Here is an 18043-nt window from a genome sequence, read left to right on the forward strand (position 1 = left end):
CAAAGGCTATGGACCCTGACAACATTCAGACTGTATTTCTAAAGACTTGTGCTCCAGAATTTGCTGCACCCCTAGCCAAGTTGTTCCAGTACAGCTACAACACTTGCATCTACCCAACAATGTGGAAAATTGCCCAGGTGTGCCCTGTACACAAAAAAGAATTTCAATCAAGCCAATTATTGCCCAATCAGTCTATTATCAATCATCAGCAAAATGATGGAAGTTCTCATCAATGGTACTATCAAGCGACACTTACTCGCTAATAACCTCATTGACGCTCCGAATGGGTACTGCCAGGGCCACTTGGCTCCAGAACTTATTGCAGTCTTGGTCCTCAAATGAACTAAAGAGCTGAACTCCAGAGGTGAGGTGTGACTGCCCTTGACGTCAAGGCAGTATTGAACGAGTGTGACATCAAGGAGTCCTGACAAAATTGAAGTCAATGGTAATCCGGGGGAAAACTCTTCCCAGGTTGGAATCATATCTACACAAAGGAAGATGGTTGTAGTTTCTGGAGGTCAGTCATCTCAGCTCCAGGACATCACTGCAGGTTCACTAGGCTGTTACTGGGGATGACAGGATTGACATGTGAGGATAGACAGGTTCGGCTGGGCTTGTATTCACTAGAGTTTAAAAGAGTGAGAGGGGATCTGATTGAAATGTATAAATTTCTAACAGGGCTAGACAGACTGGATGCAGGGAGGATGTTTCCCCTGGTTGGGAAATTTAGAACCAGGGGCCACAGTCTCAGGATACGGGTCAGGCCGTTTAGGACTGAGGTGAGGAAAAATGTCTTCACTCAGAGGGTGGTCAACCTGTGGAATTCTCTACCACAGAAGGCTGTGGAGGCCGGGTCACTGAGTATATTCAAGAAAGAAATTGATAAATTTTTGGATATTAGGGGCATCAAGGGGTATGGAGAGAAAGCAGGAACATGGTGTTGAGATAGAGGATCAGCCATGAGCATATTGAATGGCGGAGCAGGCTTAAAGGGCCGAATTGCCTACTCCTGCTCCTAGTTTCTGTGTCTTCTATGTGCCTATGAGTTCCTCAGGGTAGTGTCCTGGGCCCAACCATCTTCAGCTGCTTCATCAATGACCTTCCTTCCATCGTAAGGTCAGAAGTGGGGATATTTACTGATGATTGCACAATGTTCAGCACCATTCGTGATTCCTCGGATGTCATAACAGACTGTGCCCATATGCAGCAAGACATGGCGCATTCAGGCCTGGGCTGATGTGTGGCATGAATGGTATTTGCCGCTTAAGTGCCAGGTAATCTCCAACAAGAGGAAGTCCAACCATCTCTCCTTGACATTCAACGGCATTACCATCGCTGAATCCGCACCAACAACATCTTGGGGAATCACCATAACCAGAAGCTGTACTGGACTCGCCATATAAATACTATGATGACAAGAGCAGGTCAGAGGCTAGGAACCCTTCGGCGAGTCACTCACCTCCTGACTCAAAGCCTGTCCACATCTACAAGGCACAAATCAGGAATGTGATGGAATACTCTCCACCTTACTGAATGTGTTCTGTTTGAACAACACTCAAGAAACTCAACCTCATCCAGAACAGAGCAGTCCACTTGATTGGCAACCTATCCACCATCTTAAGCATTCACTCCCAACACCACCAGTGTACAGTGTGTACCATATATAGGATACACTGCAGCAACCCGCCAAGGTAGCTTTGACAACAAACATCTTCCAAACCTGCAACCACTACCATCTAGAAGGACAAGGGCAGCAGGTGTATGGAAGAAAACACCACTTGGAAGTTCCCCTCCAAGCCACTCACCATCCTGACTTGGAAATATATCACCGTTCCTTCACTGTTGCTGGGTCAAAATCCTGGAACTCCCTCCCTAAAAGCACGGTGGGTGTACCTACACTACATGGACTGCAGTGGTTCAAGAAGGCAGCTCACCACCACCTTCTCAAGGGCAATTAGGGATGGGCAATAAATGCTGGCTTTGCAGTGACACCCACATCCCATGAACGAATAGAAAAAGCGACAAAGAGTATTCGTCTCCTGGAGAGGGTGGATAGGGTTCCCATACCCCAGAGAGAGGGGTCGACAGGTACCATTTCGCAGTGTGCAGAAGCGCCTAGAACAGCTATTCCGCGATACTTCCTGGACTCTATAGCTCAAGCAGATTGATTGAGCTCAATGGTGCCTGGGGGAGCTTAGGAGGGAGGAGGGTGGATCTGGAGTCAGTGTGTTAAAAAACTTTTCTAACTCATTGATCAGTCAAATGGGATAGTCCCAGGGCCACAGCTGTTCTCTATCCAGATGTTTGCCAGAATTAGGAGCCGTGCTCACACGTCGAACTGACTGGTTTTGTGCAGAAATTGATGAGCAACAGGACATCTGCAACGCAAAGACCGAGAGGCGGTGTGAGAGAGAGAGAAAAAGAGAGGAACTTGGGGGGGAAAAAAGTACAGAGGCTGCAGAAAACACCTTCGATATTTTACATATTACCTCTTACTGAAATCTAAGAAAAACAGGCATTTTCCATATATCAGATAATAAATAAAATAAGAATCATTTCCCTCCATTGCAGTCTCAGTGCTTTGAGAATGTAGCAGCAATGTTTCTGTTGTGAGAGTGGCCCTTGAGCAGAAAGCACTGGGGTTTGATCTCCTCTATCGCATTAGAGAGACTGTCAGTGACCGGTGTGGGGTGGGGGGGTGGTGTGGAGGGGACTGTCACCAGTTACTGTGGGGGGAGGGGAGGTGGAATGTGACTACTTACACACTGGGGGAGTGATCGGTCATCACACACTGGGGGAGTGACCGGTCATCACACACTGGGGGAGTGACCGGCCATCACACACTGGGGGAGTGACCGGTCATTACACCACTGGGGGAGTGACCGGTCATCACACATTGGGGGAGTGACCGGTCATTACACCACTGGGGGAGTGACCGGTCATTACACCACTGGGGGAGTGACCGGTCATTACACCACTGGGGGAGTGACCGGTCATTACACCACTGGGTGAGTGACCGGTCATTACACCACTGGGTGAGTGACCGGTCATTACACCACTGGGGGAGTGACCGGTCATTACACCACTGGGGGAGTGACCGGTCATTACACCACTGGCGGAGTGACCGGTTTACACACTGGGGGAGTGACCAGTTACACCATTGGGGGAGTGACCGGTCATCACACACTGAGACTTTGACCTCTCATTTTGTCAGCTGTCCCAGCCTCCTTTGGCACTGGGTCGTGCTACAAGACTTGAAGGAGGGTGAATTTGCATCTGTGCCACAGTGTGTCGCTGACATTCCAAACAGATAATGATTACTCAAATCTGCCAACCTCAACAAACATTGCCCAAGGAATCTCTGAGCTTCACCAATGGGGAAATGAATTATAATGTGATCCAAACAGAAAATTCACTGACACATCGACTACAGTTGTAAAAACAGAGCATGCTCCAAACACTCTGCAGGAGAGAGGTGACAGGTTCATTATGTTGGTTCCAGTTCTGAGCTCAGTTCTGATGAAAGATAATCTCCTCTCCATACACCTGCTGAGGATCCCAGCATTTTCATTTTGTTCCTTTTTTGTCCAAACTAAAGAATGCAGCCACTCAATAACTGAATGTTTAGTCCAAAAAAAGGACTGGAAATGGTTTGAATGTCACTGTGCTTTCGGTTTCCCCTCACTGGCTCTGTAATCCTGAGATTTCACCTAGTAGCAGAAAGACCTACTAAATGGAGTCAGAACCAAAACCAGACCCACTCTCTCCCCACTACTATTACTGATGGGAAGTGGGGCAGGGGGAAGAGGGAATAGGAAGAAGATTGAAGAGTGGAAGCCAAGGCAGGTAAGAAGAGATGGAAGAAGGGGGAGTGGAGGAGGGGAGCAAGGAAGGGGGCGAGGCAGATATTGTAAAGATCAGGGGGTGATGAGGGGGAGGCAAGACTGAGGATGAGAGACTGAGGAGGAGGGAGTGAGCAGAGGAGAGGAAGAGGGTGTGAGTTGGAGGGAGTGAGGAGTAGTAGGGAGTGAGGACAAGGGGTGAGGAGGAGGGGCTGAGAGTGAGGGGGAGAGGCAGTGAGGAGGAGGGGGAATAAGGTGGATAAGGGAGTGAGGAGGAGATGAGGATGGGGAGGGATGGAGAAGGGGGTGGGTTGGAGGGAAGTTTTTTTTGTCTCCTAAGAATTCAGTCCACACAGGAAACTCTCACAAGTTTGAAAAAAACACCTGAACAACACAGAAGATCACATTGAAATACAGCGGACAACAAATATCTGTCCATCAAAAACTGTCCTTATGGAGATCGGCACCAAAAATAGAGTGAGAGAAAAGATTGAAGGGAGGTAGAAAATTGAAAGAGTCCAGCAAGTCAAAACATCATTCATGCTTAAAAAAAGATTTTAAAAATTAAATGATTGTCACATTTATTGACATCTTTCAGTTCCTTTCTTCACAAAGCAAAAAAATGGCATCATTTCCTCAGCAGGTGCTTTTCTCATTATATTAAGAGTGGTGAGTTCGCTGAAAGTGAATCCTTCACATGCTCACTCTCACTGGTTCTGCTGTAACTCTGTGTCTTTAGGATATCTGACAATCACAAATCAAACTAGTCATATCTGTAAATCTGTAAAAAAGACAGGAGCCCTTTCCACTGTATCACTCATGCTTGTCTGGCCTGGGGTCACCATAGATGCTCCACACTTGCTCGGTGAGTTCCAGACTGCTGCTCTCTTTCACCAGTGACTTTGGCAGTGCAACACAGGTTTGAGACAGGGTGTTTTTTTTGGGTTTACTTTGGAGTTGAGGTGCGTCTGGTATTTTCTTGGCTGGCTAGCAAGGTAGTTTGCTCTATCTGTGAGTGTGAACACAAGTATATCTGTGTGTGTGTGTGAGGGCAGGTGTCTCGAGGGTGGAAGGTGAGCCTCGAGGGTGAGTGGATATCTTGAGGGTGAGCGGGTATCTCGAGGGTGAGCGGGTGTCTCGAGGGTGAGCGGGTGTCTCGAGGGTGAGCGGGTGTCTCGAGGGTGAGCGGGTGTCTTGAGAGTGAGCGGGTGTCTTGAGAGTGAGCGGGTGTCTTGAAGGTGAGCGGGTATCTTGAGGGTGAGTGGGTATCTTGAGGGTGAGTGGGTGTGCCTGAATGCCAAGGTTCAACCGGGAGTACTTTTGTGTTGAGTGTGTGTGTGTGTCAAAGCATGGAACTGGTAATTTCTTGGAAAGCGCACTAGAGAGGATCTGAGTGCCCGAGAGAGAGTCCGAGTGCCCGAGAGAGGGTCTGAGTGCCCGAGAGAGAGAGAGGATCTGAGTGCCCGAGAGAGGGTCCGAGTGCCCAAGAGAGAGAGGATCTGAGTGCCCGAGAGAGAGAGGATCTGAGTGCCCGAGAAAGGATCTGAGTTTATGAGAGAGGATCTGAGTGCCCGAGAGAGAGAGGGTCTGGGTGCCCGAGAGAGAGAGGATCTGGGTGCCCGAGAGAGAGAGGGTCTGAGTGCCCGAGAGAGAGAGGGTCTGAGTGCCCGAGAGAGAGAGGGTCTGAGTGCCCGAGAGAGAGAGGGTCTGAGTGCCCGAGAGAGAGAGGATCTGAGTGCCCGAGAGAGAGAGGGTCTGAGTGCCCGAGAGAGAGAGGGTCTGAGTGCCCGAGAGAGAGAGAGGGTCTGGGTGCCCGAGAGAGAGAGAGGGTCTGGGTGCCCGAGAGAGAGAGGGTCTGAGTGTCCAAGAGAGGGTCTGAGTGCCCAAGGATCCAAGTGCCCGATGTTTTGAGTGCTTGAGAGGGTCCGAGCGCCCGGGAGAGAGGGTCCGAGTGCCCGAGAGAGAGGGTGCGAGTGCCCAAGAGAGGGGGTCTGAGTGCCCGAGAGAGAGGGTCCGAGTGCCCAAGAGAGAGGATCCGAGTGCCCAAGAGAGGGGTTCTGAGTGCCCGAGAGAGGGTCTGAGTAGCCGAGAGGGAGGGTCCAAGTGCCCGAAAGAGAGGGTCCGAGTGCCTGAGAGAGGATCCGAGTAGCCGAGAGGGAGGGTCTGAGAGCCCGAGAGAGGGTCCGAGTGCCCGAGAGAGGGTTCGAGTAGCCGAGAGGGAGGGTCTGAGAGCCCGAGAGAGGGTCCGAGAGCCCGAGAGAGGGTCCGAGAAGCCGAGAGAGAGGGTCCGAGTGCCCGAGAGAGGGTTCGAGTAGCCGAGAGGGAGGGTCTGAGAGCCCGAGAGAGGGTCCGAGAGCCCGAGAGAGGGTCCGAGAAGCCGAGAGAGAGGGTCCGAGTGCCCGAGAGAGGGTTCGAGTAGCTGAGAGAGAGGGTCTGAGTGCCTGAGAGAGGATCCGAGTAGCCGAGAGGGAGGGTCTGAGAGCCCGAGAGAGGGTTCGAGTAGCCGAGAGAGAGGGTCCGAGTGCCTGAGAGAGGATCCGAGTAGCCGAGAGGGAGGGTCTGAGAGCCCGAGAGAGGGTTCGAGTAGCCGAGAGAGAGGGTCCGAGTGTCCGAGAGAGGGTCTGAGTGCCCAAGGGAGAGGGGGTCTGAGTGCCCGAGAGAGAGGGTCCGAGTGTCCGAGAGAGGGTCCGAGTGCCTGAGAGAGAGGGTCCGAGTGCCCGAGAGAGGGTCCGAGTGCCTGAGAGAGAGGGTCCGAGTGCCCGAGAGAGGGTCCGAGTGCCTGAGAGAGAGGGTCCGAGTGTCCGAGGGTAGAGAGTGCCCAAGTGATTATTTTTGGAATTCTTAAAGCAGTTTACAAGTATTATCTAGATTAGAAGCTTTCCTTAGTCTAACTGAGTTTCGGTTCTTGCTGAAGTTTAAGTTGTTTCTGCAGAGTTTCCAGTCCAACCCAGAGGCATCACAGGGCATCACCCAGAGATATATATCTCCAAATAACGTGCAGAAGCTGTGACACTGTAGAAGAGGGAACGTTTGGTAAATAACCAAAAAAATGAATAAAAAAGCAGGTGGATTTCTTTCTCTCGTCTGGATCAAATGAGGTTACAGAAACGCTGAGGATTAACAAGGGGCAAGAGGTCATTCAGAGGTCAAAGTTCAATGAAGTCTTCAGGTAGCTGTAAAGTTGTGTTGTAGGTTAGTGAGTGGCAGTTTCGACTGGGATTGGGGTGGGGGGAGTGACAGAGCAGGAGGCAGTTGTAGATCCAGTGTCTCTGGGGCTTTGGGCCCCACTGCTGGCAACGGCATCTGGCTGGGCCTGGCTGCTGGAGCTGCCGGAGAGGGAGCTGGTGGCAGTGTTCTGGCTGCCGGAGAGGGAGCTGATGGCAGTGTTCTGGCTGCCGGAGAGGGAGCTGGTGGCAGTGTTCTGGCTGCCGGAGAGGGAGCTGATGGCAGTGTTCTGGCTGCCAGAGCTGGAGTTGGTGGCAATGCTAGAAACTTGCAGGCCCTGAAAATTTTGTCTACAAACATGGTGATGCTTCTCCCAGTCCTTGTGCTGACAGAAGGAGCCGCAGTAACGTGCCGTGTTGCAGCCACTGCAGGTTTCACTTGCCTTCCGACCACAATTCCAACAGCTCTGTAAGACACAAGCTCCAACCGTCACTGGCACAGCTACCCAACGTCAGGTCTGGTACATGAACACATTGTAAGTATTGGTATGACACGGGATTAGATAGAGTAAAGCTCCCTCTACACTGTCCCCATCAAACACTCCCAGGACAGGTACAGCACGGGGTTAGATACAGAGTAAAGCTCCCTCTACACTGTCTTCATCAAACACTCACAGGACAGGTACAGCACGGGGTTAGATACAGAGTAAAGCTCCCTCTACACTGTCCCCATTAAACACTCCCAGGACAGGTACAGCACGGGGTTAGATACAGAGTAAAGCTCCCTCTACACTGTCCCCATCAAACACTCCCAGGACAGGTACAGCACGGGATTAGATACAGAGTAAAGCTCCCTCTACACTGTCCCCATCAAACACTCCCAGGACAGGTACAGCACGGGGTTAGGTACATAGTAAAGCTCCCTCTACACTGTCCCCATCAAACACTCACAGGACAGGCATAGCACGGGGTTAGATACAGAGTAAAGCTCCCTACACTGTCCCCATCAAACACTCCCAGGACAGGTACAGCACGGGGTTAGATACAGAGTAAAGCTCCCTACACTGTCCCCATCAAACACTCCCAGGACAGGTACAGCACGGGGTTCGATACAGAGTAAAGCTCCCTCTACACTGTCCCAAAAAACACTCCCAGGACAGGTACAGCATGGGGTTCGATACAGAGTAAAGCTCCCTCTACACTGTCCCATCAAACACTCCCAGGACAGGTACAGCACGGGGTTAGATACAGAGTAAAGCTCCCTGTGCTCTGGCCCACACTACTTACCACCTTGCTATGACTCAGTCCCTCACTTTCACCTGCTATCCCTTTACTGTTACTTATTCTTTAACTCACACTAAAATAAAAGCAAAATACTGCAGATGCTGGAAAGATGAAAAAATACAGAAAATGCTGGAAAAACTCAGCAGATCTGGCAGCATCTGCAGAGGGAGAAACAAAGTTAACGTTTTGAGTCTGTAGGACTCTGAAGAAGAGTGATATGGACTCGAAACGTTAACTCTTTTTCTCTCCACAGATGCTGCCAGATCTGCTGAGTTTTTCCAGCATTTTCTGGTATTGCGCAATGAAACAGGATTAATTTGCAATTGTATAGTAAAGGATCCTTTGGGAAAAAGTGATCATAACATGATAGAGTGTTATATTGAACCTATGAGTGATAGGGTTAAGCCTAAAACCAGCGTCATGAATTTAAACAAAGCCAATTACAGAAGCATGGCGGGGTCAAGTTGGTGGAGGTAAATTGCGAAATTAGATTATGATGGAAGAAAAGCAATGGCAAACATTTAAAGAAATAATTCACAACTCTGAATGGATATACATTCCTTTGAAGAATGTAACCTCCACTGGAAAAATGGTATGACCATATTTAAATGGAGAAATTAAAAATAATATTTCATTATAAGAAGAGGCTTATAATGTTGCCAAAAAGAGTTGTCAGCCTGAAGATTGGGAGGGTTTGTTTTAAGCAAAGAAATTGGTAGAGGAAGAAAACAGAATGAGAGTTAACTAGCAAGACATATAAACACTGAATTGTAAGAGCTCTTACAAGTGAGTAAAAAAGAAGAGATTAGCAAAAGTAAGTCCCTTAGAGTTGGAGACAGAGATAGGAGAAATTATAAAGGGAAATAGCTGAGACGTTAAACAAATGGACTACAGCAGGTCTGAAAGGCAGCTAACCACCACCTTCTAATGGCAATAAATGCTGGCAGAGCCAGCATCACCCACATCCTTTGAAAGAATAAATTAAAATATACATATTTTGTATCTACCTTCACATCGAAAATACAACAAACAAACAGAAATATTGGGGAACCTAGAGTCCAAGGACTTGAATTAATTAATATCGGTAAAGAAAAAGTACTGGAGAAATTGATGGGACAAAGGGACAAATCTCCTGTGCCTAATGGTCTACATTTTAATATTTTAAAAGCAGTGACTACAGAGATAGTGCATGTACTAGATTTGATCTTCCAGAAGTCCCTAGATTCTGGAATGTCTTCATGGCTAGGAAGGTTGCAAATGCAACACCGCTGTTCAGGAAAAGAGAAAACAGGGAACTGGAGGCCAGTTAGATCAGTAGCTGGGTAAATGCTAGAATCTATTATTAGAGACATGGCAAACAGGGCACTTGGAAATGATTAGAGAGAATAAATGTGGTCAGGCAGGATTGACATATAATGGTCAGAGCCTCTGTAATTTCCTCCATTGTTTCTTTAACAGTCCAGGATATATTTCATCTGGGCCTGGTTACTGATCTACTTTCAAAGATGCCAAATATTTTATGGAAGGAAAATCACTTTGGACAAAACTATTAATCTTTTGAGGTGTAACCAGTAATATAGATAAGGGGAACCATAAGACCATAAGACATAGGAGCAGAAATTAGGCCATTCGGCCCATCGAGTCTGCTCCGCCATTCAATCCCATTCTCCCGCCTTCTCCCCATAACCTTTGATCCCCTTACCAATCAAGAACCTATCTATCTTGGTCTTAAATACACTCAATGACCTGGCCTCCACAGCCTTCTGTGGCAATGAATTCCATAGATTCACCACTCTCTGGCTAAAGAAATTTCTCCTCATCTCTGTTCTAAAAAGTCTTCCTTTTACTCTGAGGCTGTGCCCTCAGGTCCTAGTCTCTCCTACTAATGGAAACATCTTCCCCACATCCACTCTATCCAGGCCTTTCAGTATTCTGTAAGTTTCAATCAGATCCCCCCTCATCCTTCTAAACTCCATCGAGTATAGACCCAGAGTCCCCAAACGTTCCTCATATGTTAAGCCTTTCATTCCTGGGATTGTTCTCATGAACCTCCTCTGGACCCTCTCCAGGGCCAGCACATCTTTCCTGAGATACGGGGCCCAAAATTGCTCACAATATTCTAAATGTGGTCTGACCAGAGACTTATAAAGCCTCAGCAGCACATCCCTGCTTCTGTATTCTAGTCCTCTCGAAATAAATGCCAACATTGCATTTACCTTCCTAACTACCGACTCAACCTGCAAGTTAACCTTAAGAGAATCCTGGACTAGGACTCCCAAGTCCCTTTGCACTCCAGATTTCTGAACTCTCTCCCCATTTAGAAAATAGTCTATGCCTCTATTCTTCCTTCCAAAGTGCATGACCTCACACTTCCCCACGTTGTATTCCATCTGCCATTTCTTTGCCCTTTCTCCTAACCTGTCCAAATCCTTCTGCAGCCTCCCCGCCTCCTCAATACTATCTGTCCCTCCACCTATCTTTGTATCATCTGCAAACTTAGCCAGAATGCCCTCAGTTCCTTCACCTAGATCATTAATGTATAAAGTGAAAAGTTGTGTTCCCAACACTGACCCCTGCAAAACTCCACTAGTCACCGGCCGCCATCCTGAGAAGGACCCCCTTATCCCCACTCTCTGCCTCCTGCCAGGCAGCCAATCTTCTATCCATGCTAGTACCTTGCCTCTAACACCATGGGCTCTTATCTTACTGAGCAGCCTCCTGTGCGGCACCCTGTCAAAGGCCTTCTGGAAGTCCAAGTAGATAACATCCATTGGCTCTCCTTTGTCTAACCTACTCGTTACCTCCTCAAAGAATTCTAACAGATTTGTCAGGCATGACCTCCCCTTGAAGAAACCATGCTGACTTTGCCCTATTTTACCATGCACTTCCAAGTATTCTGAAATCTCATCTTTAATAATGGACCCTAAAATCTTACCAACGACCGAGGTCAGGCTAATCGGCCTGTAATTTCCCATCTTTTGCCTCACTCCCTTCTTAAACAGGGGGGTTACATTAGCGATTTTCCAGTCCTCTGGGACCCTCCCTGACTCCAGTGATTCCTGAAAGATCATCATTAACGCCTCCACTACCTCTTTAGCTATCTCCTTCAGAATTTTGGGGTGTAATCCATCTGGTCCAGGTGATTTATTCACCTTCAGACCTTTCAGTTTTCCTAGCACTTTCTCCTTGGTAATGGCCACCATATTCACTTCTGCCCCCCGACTCTCTTGAACTTTGGGGATGTTACTCGTGCCTTCCACCGTGAAGACTGACGCAAAGTACCTATTCAGTTTCTCCGCCATTTCTTTGTTCCCCACTACTACTTCTCCAGCATCATTTTCCAGCGGCCCAATGTCCACTTTTGCCTCTCTCTTACACTTTATATATCTAAAAAAACTCTTGCAATCTTCTTTTATATTACTGGCTAGTTTACCCTCATATTTAATCTTCTCCCTCCTTATTTCTTTTTTAGTTGTCCTTTGTTGGTTTTTGTAGGCTTCCCAATTCCCTGGTTTCCCACTGCTCTTCGCCGCATTGTATGCTTTCTCTTTAGCTTTTATGCTGTCCCTGGCTTCCCTTGTCAGCCATGGTTGCCTCGTCCTCCCTTTATTATGCTTCTTCTTCCTAGGGATGAATTTTTGTTGTGTCTCCCAAATTACTCCCAGAAACTCCTGCCATTGCTGTTCCACTGTCTTTCCTGCTAGGCTCATCTCCCAGTCAATTCTGGCCAGCTCCTCCCTCATGCCTCTGTAGTTGCCTTTATTCAACTGTAATACCATTACACCTGATTCCAGCTTTCTCCTCTCAAATTGCAGGGTAAATTCTATCATATTATGGTCACTTCCTCCTAAGGGTTCCTTCACCTTAAGCTCCCTTATCAAATCTGCCTCATTACACATCACTAAATCTAGAATTGCCTGTTCCCTAGTGGGCTCCACCACAAGCTGCTCCAAAAAGCCATCTCGTAGGCATTCCACAAATTCCTTTTCTTGGGATCCACTACCAACCTGATTTTCCCAGTCTACCTGCATATTGAAATCCCCCTTGATCACTGTAACCTTGCCTTTCTTACACGCCTTTTCTATCTCCTGGTGTATCTTGTGCCCCACATCCTGACTACTGTTTGGAGGCCTGTACAAAACTCCCATTATGGTTTTTTTTACCTTTGCGGTTCCTCAACTCTAACCACACAGATTCTACATCATCTGACCCTACGTCGTTTCTTGCTATCGATTTAATTGAATTTCTTACTAACAAAGCAACCCTACCTCCACTGCCAACCTGCCTATCTTTTTGATAGGATGTATATCCTTGGATATTTAGCTCCCAGTCCTGATCCCCTTGCAGCCATGTCTCCGTGATGCCCACCACATCATACCTGCCAATTTCAATCTGCGCCACAAGCTCATTTACCTTATTTCGTATACTGCGTGCATTCAGATAAAACACTTTCAGTCCTGTATTTCCCGTCCCCTTTCTCATTGTTGTCCCTTTATCTGATGTGCTTGAAGTTAGATTCCTAACCCTTTCCAAACACTCTGTCCTATTTTGTGCTCTGGAGAATTTAATAGCCTCTCCTGGGCTCTCCTTTTCAGTTTTTTTATAATTTTCCATGAAGTTGAATCCACCCCCTCACATGCTAACCTGCTGCTTTGTTTCCCATTAGTCATATTTCTTGGAGTTTTACCCTTCCCCCCTACTTTCTAGTTTAAAGTCCTGTTGATGAACCAGTCGATGTAACATATTTGGATTTTGAGACGGTATTCGTTAAGATCCCCCAAGGGTCAGTATGAGAACCACTGCTTTTCTGTGATATATAAATGACTTTTTAAAAATTTGTTCATGGGATGTGGGCTTCACTGGCTGGACCAGCATTTATTGCCCATCCCCAGCTGCCCTTGAGAAGGTGGTGGTGAGTTGCCTTTTTGAACTGCTGAATTCCATGTGGTGTAGGTACATCCACAGTGCTGTTAGGAAGGGAATTCCAGGATTTTGACCCAGTGACAGTGAAGGAACAACGATATATTTCCAAGTCAGGAGGGAGAGTGGCTCAGAGGGGAGTTGCAGGTGATAGTGTTCCCATGTATCTGCTGCCAGTCTTCAGCCAATTCGATTCACTCCACGTGATATCAAGAAATGGCTGAAGGCACTAGATACTTCAAAGGCTATGAACCCTGACAATATTCTGGCAATAGTACTGAAGAATTGTGCTCCAGAACTTGCCGCGCCCCTAGCCAAGCTGTTCCAGTACAGCTACAATACTGGCATCTACCCAGCTATGTGGAAAAGTGCCCAGGTATGTCCTGTACACAAAAAAAAAGCAGGACAAATCCAACCCGACCAATTACCGCCCCATCACAGAATCACAGAATCATAGTGCAGAAGAGGCCCTTCGGTCCATCGAGTCTGCACTGACACATGAGAAATACCTGACTTACCTACCTAATCCCATTTACCAGCACTTGGCCCATGGCCTTGAATGTTATGATGTGCCAAGTGCTCATCCAGGTACTTTTTAAAGGATGTGAGGCAACCCGCCTCCACCACCCTCCCAGACAGCGCATTCCAGACCGTCACCACCCTCTGGGTAAAAAGGTTTTTCCTCACATCCCCCCTAAACCTCCTGCCCCTCACCTTGAACTTATGCCCCCCTGTGACTGACCCTTCAACTAAGGGGAACAGCTGCTCCCTATCCACCCTGCCCATGCCCCTCATAATCTTGTACACCTCGATCAGGTCGCCCCTCAGTCTTCTCTGCTCCAACGAAAACAACCCAAGTCTATCCAATCTCTCTTCCTAACTTAAATGTTTCATCCCAGGCAACATCCTGGTGAATCTTCTCTGCACCCCCTCCAGTGCAATCACATCCTTCCTATAATGTGGCGACCAGAATTGCACACAGTACTCCAGCTGTGGCCTCACCAAGGTTCTATACAACTCCAACATGACCTCCCTACTTTTGTAATCTATGCCTGGATTGATAAAGGCAAGTGTCCCATATGCCTTTTTCACCACCCCACCAGCATGCCCCTCTGCCTTCAGAGATCTATGGACACACACGCCAAGGTCCCTTTGTTCCTCAGAACTTCCTAGTCTACTCTCGATCATCAGTAAGTAATGGAAGGGGTCATCAACAGTGCTATCAAACGGCACTTGCTCAGCAATAACCTGCTCACTGATGCCCAGTTTGGGTTCTACCAGGGCCACTCAGCTCCTGACCTCATTACAGCCTTGGTTCAAACATGGACAAAAGAGCTGAACTCCTGAGGTGAGGTGAGAGTGACTGCCCTTGACATCAAGGCAGCATTTGACCGAGTGTGGCATCAAGGAGCCCGAGAAAGACTGGAGTCAATGGGAATCAGGGGGAAAACTCTCCACTGGTTGGAGTCACACCTAGCACAAAGAAGGATGTTTGCGGTTGTTGGAGGTCAGTCATCTCAGCTCCAGGACATCACTGCAGGAGTTCCTCAGGGTAGTGTCCTCGGCCCAACCATCTTCAGCTGCTTCATCAATGACCTTCCTTCCATCATAAGGTCAGAAGTGGGGATGTTCGCTGATGATTGCACAATGTTCAGCACCATTCGCAACTCCTCAGACACTGAAGCAATCCATGTCCAAATGTAGCAAGACCTGGACAATATCCAGGCTTGGGATTTGCGCCACACAAGTGCCAGAAAATGACCATCTCCAACAAGAGAGAATCCAACCCTCGCCCCTTGACATTCAATGGCATTACCATCACTGAATCCCCCACTATCAACATCCTGGGGGTTACCATTGACCAGAAACTGAACTGGACTAGCCATATAAATACTGTGGCTACAAGAGCAGGTCAGAGGCTAGGAATCATGTGACGAGTAACTCACCTCCTGACTCCCCAAAGCCTGTCCATCATCCACAAGGCACAAGTCAGGAGTGTGATGGAATACTCCCTGCTTGCCTGGATGAGTGCAGCTCTAACAACACTCAAGAAGCTTGACATCATCCAGGACAAAGCAGCCTGCTTGATTGGCACCACATCCACAAACATTCACTCCCTCCACCACCGACGCACAGTAGCAGCAGTGTGTACCATCTACAAGATGCGCTGCAGGAATTCACCAAGGCTCCTTCGACAGCACCTTCCAAACCCACGACCACTACCATCTAGAAGGACAAGGGCAGCAGATAGATGGGAACATCACCACCTGGAAGTTCCCCTCCAAGCCACTCACCATCCTGACTTAGAAATATATCGCCGTTCCTTCACTGTCGCTGGGTCAAAATCCTGGAATTCCCTTCCTAACAGCACAGTGGGTGTACCTACACCACATGGACAGCAGTGATTCAAGAAGGCAGCTCACCACCACCTTCTCAAGGGCAACTAGGGATGGACAATAAATGCTGGCCTACCAGCAATGCCCACATCCCATGAATGAATAAAAATTTACGTATCCCAGTTAATATGAGGGTAATTGAAATCCGACACTATTACTGCCTTATTGGTTTAGTGTTCTCAGAAATTGCCACGAAATCTGCTCTTCTATCCTCCTCTGACTGTTTGGGGGTCTAGAGCATACACCCAGCAGTGTGACTGCCCCTTTTTTGTTCATTAGTTCAAAACATATATAACATCATTTGATGATTCCTCTAACATATCAACCCTTTTCATGCCTTTAATTGTTTCTTTAATCAATATTGTTACCCTCATCTTTTTACTCCCCCTCTCTATCTCATCTGAAAACCCTGTAACCAGGAACATTAAAGTGCCATTCCTACCCCTCTCTGGGCTAAAAAAGGTCATAATTCCATAATGTCAATCTGTGCCCACAGCTCATTATTCACTATACTCTTTTCATTTATGGGGGACTTTAATCTTCACATAAACGGGGACAATGAAATTGGCAAGGGTGGTCTAGGAGATGAGTTTGTAGAAGGTTTTCATGCCAGTTTCTTGGAGAAATATGTTGCTGAACTGACTAGGGATGAAGCTACCATAGATCTAGTATTATGTAATGAAGCAGGGTTAATTGGTAATGTCATAGTAAAAAATCGACAGGGAAATAGTGATCATAATACCATTCAACTAAATGTTAAATTTGAAAATGACATACTCCAATCGTAAACCAGAATCTTAAACTTAAACAAGCTAATTACATAGGTATAAGGGGAGAACTGGCTAAGGTTAATTGGATAAACAGACTAAATAGTATGGAGGTAAATGAACATTGGGAAACATTTAAAGAAATAATTCAAAATCTTCAACAAAAATACATTCCATTTAAAACAAGAACTCAGCAAGAAAGATCTCTCCGTGGCTCTCTCAGGAAGTTTAGGATATTATTAAGAACATAAGAAATAGGAGCAGGAGTAGGCCATTCGGCCCCTCAAGCCTGCCCCGCCATTCAATAAGATCATTGCTGATCTTCCCCAGGCATCAACTCCTCTTTCTAATCTCCTATTGGATTAAAAGAAGAGGCTCAGGTGTGTATAGAAACCAGCAGAGGGCCACGAAAACGTTGATAAAAAGGGAAAAAGTAGAATGAGAGTAAACTAGCCAGAAATATAAAAACAGATTGTAAGAGTATATAAAGAGAAAGAGAGTAGCTAAAGTAAATGTTAGCCCCTTAGAAGCAGAGACAGGAGAAATTATCGTGGGGTATGAAGAAATGGCAGAGGCATTGAACAAATATTTTGTGTCTGTCTTCACAGTAGAAGACACAAGTTTCATACTGGAAATAGACAGTAACCTAGGGGTTAAAAAGTGTGAGGAAATTGATATCAGGAAAGAAAAAGAATTGGTGAAACTTGAGGGACTAAAATCTGACAAATCCCTGGGACCTGATGGCATACAGCTTAGTGTTCTAAAAGAGACATCTGCAGAGATAGTGGATGTGCTGGCTATGATTTTCCAAAATTTCTCAGATTTGGGAATGGTCCCATTAGATTGGAAGTTGGTAAATGTTACACCACTTCTCAAGAAAGGAAGAAGAAAGAAAATAGTGAACTACAGGTCAGTTAACCTAACATGTGTTGTTGGGAAAATGCTGGAATCTATTACTAAGGGAGTCTTAACAATGCATTTAGAAAAGCAATGCATAATTAGAAGAAATCAACACGGTTTTACAAATTTATTACAGTTTTTTCAGGCTATAACTGGTAGGATAGATAAAGAGGAACCGGTAGATGTAGTAAACCTAAATTTCCAAAAGGTATTTGATAAGGTGCCACACAAAAGATTAATAGCCAAGATAAGGGCTCATGGAGTTGGGGGTGATATTTTAGCATGGATACAGGATTGGTTAATGGATAGAAAAATGAGAATGGGCATAAATGGGGCTTTTTCAAGTTTGCAGACAGTAAATAGTGAGTGCTGCAAGAATCAGTGCTGGGTCTCTAGCTTTTTACAATCTATATGAATGACTTTGATGACGAGACAGAGAGTACTGTACCTAAGTTTGCTGATGATACAAAGCTAGATGGAAAGATACGTTGTGGGGGGCACACAGAGAGACTGCAAAGAGATATAGACAGGTTAAGTGAGTGGGCAACAAGATGGCAGATGGAGTATAATGCAGGGAAATTCACTTCGGTTGTTAAGAATAGAAAAGCAGAATATTTTTTAAAAGGTGCGAAAGTTGCAAGTATTGATGTTCAAAGAGGCTTGGGTGTGCTTGTACAAGGAACACAGAATGTTAGCATGTAGGTGCAGCAAGCAGTTAGGAAGACAAATGGCATGTTGGCCTTTATTGCAAGGGGATTGGAGTACAGGAA

The 18043-nt window shown here is 46.8% G+C and overlaps 1 protein-coding gene across 6 annotated transcripts in view; it reads right to left on the reverse strand.

The window, feature by feature from the left end:
* Positions 1–4397: 4397 nt before the first annotated feature.
* LOC144682263 (protein CBFA2T3-like) overlaps positions 4398–18043 on the reverse strand; it is a 182684-nt gene continuing 169038 nt past the window's right edge. For all 6 annotated transcript variants that reach the window (XM_078544717.1, XM_078544719.1, XM_078544718.1 and 3 more), the window contains one exon: positions 4398–7473. In XM_078544717.1, coding sequence (XP_078400843.1) covers positions 7036–7473 — 438 coding nt within the window. In that variant the 3' untranslated portion in view covers positions 4398–7035. The remainder of the gene's footprint in view (positions 7474–18043) is intronic.

The sequence above is a fragment of the Cetorhinus maximus genome, chromosome 6 (assembly GCF_964194155.1).
Source record: "Cetorhinus maximus chromosome 6, sCetMax3.hap1.1, whole genome shotgun sequence".
In the NCBI taxonomy this organism is placed as follows: Eukaryota; Metazoa; Chordata; class Chondrichthyes; order Lamniformes; family Cetorhinidae; genus Cetorhinus; species Cetorhinus maximus.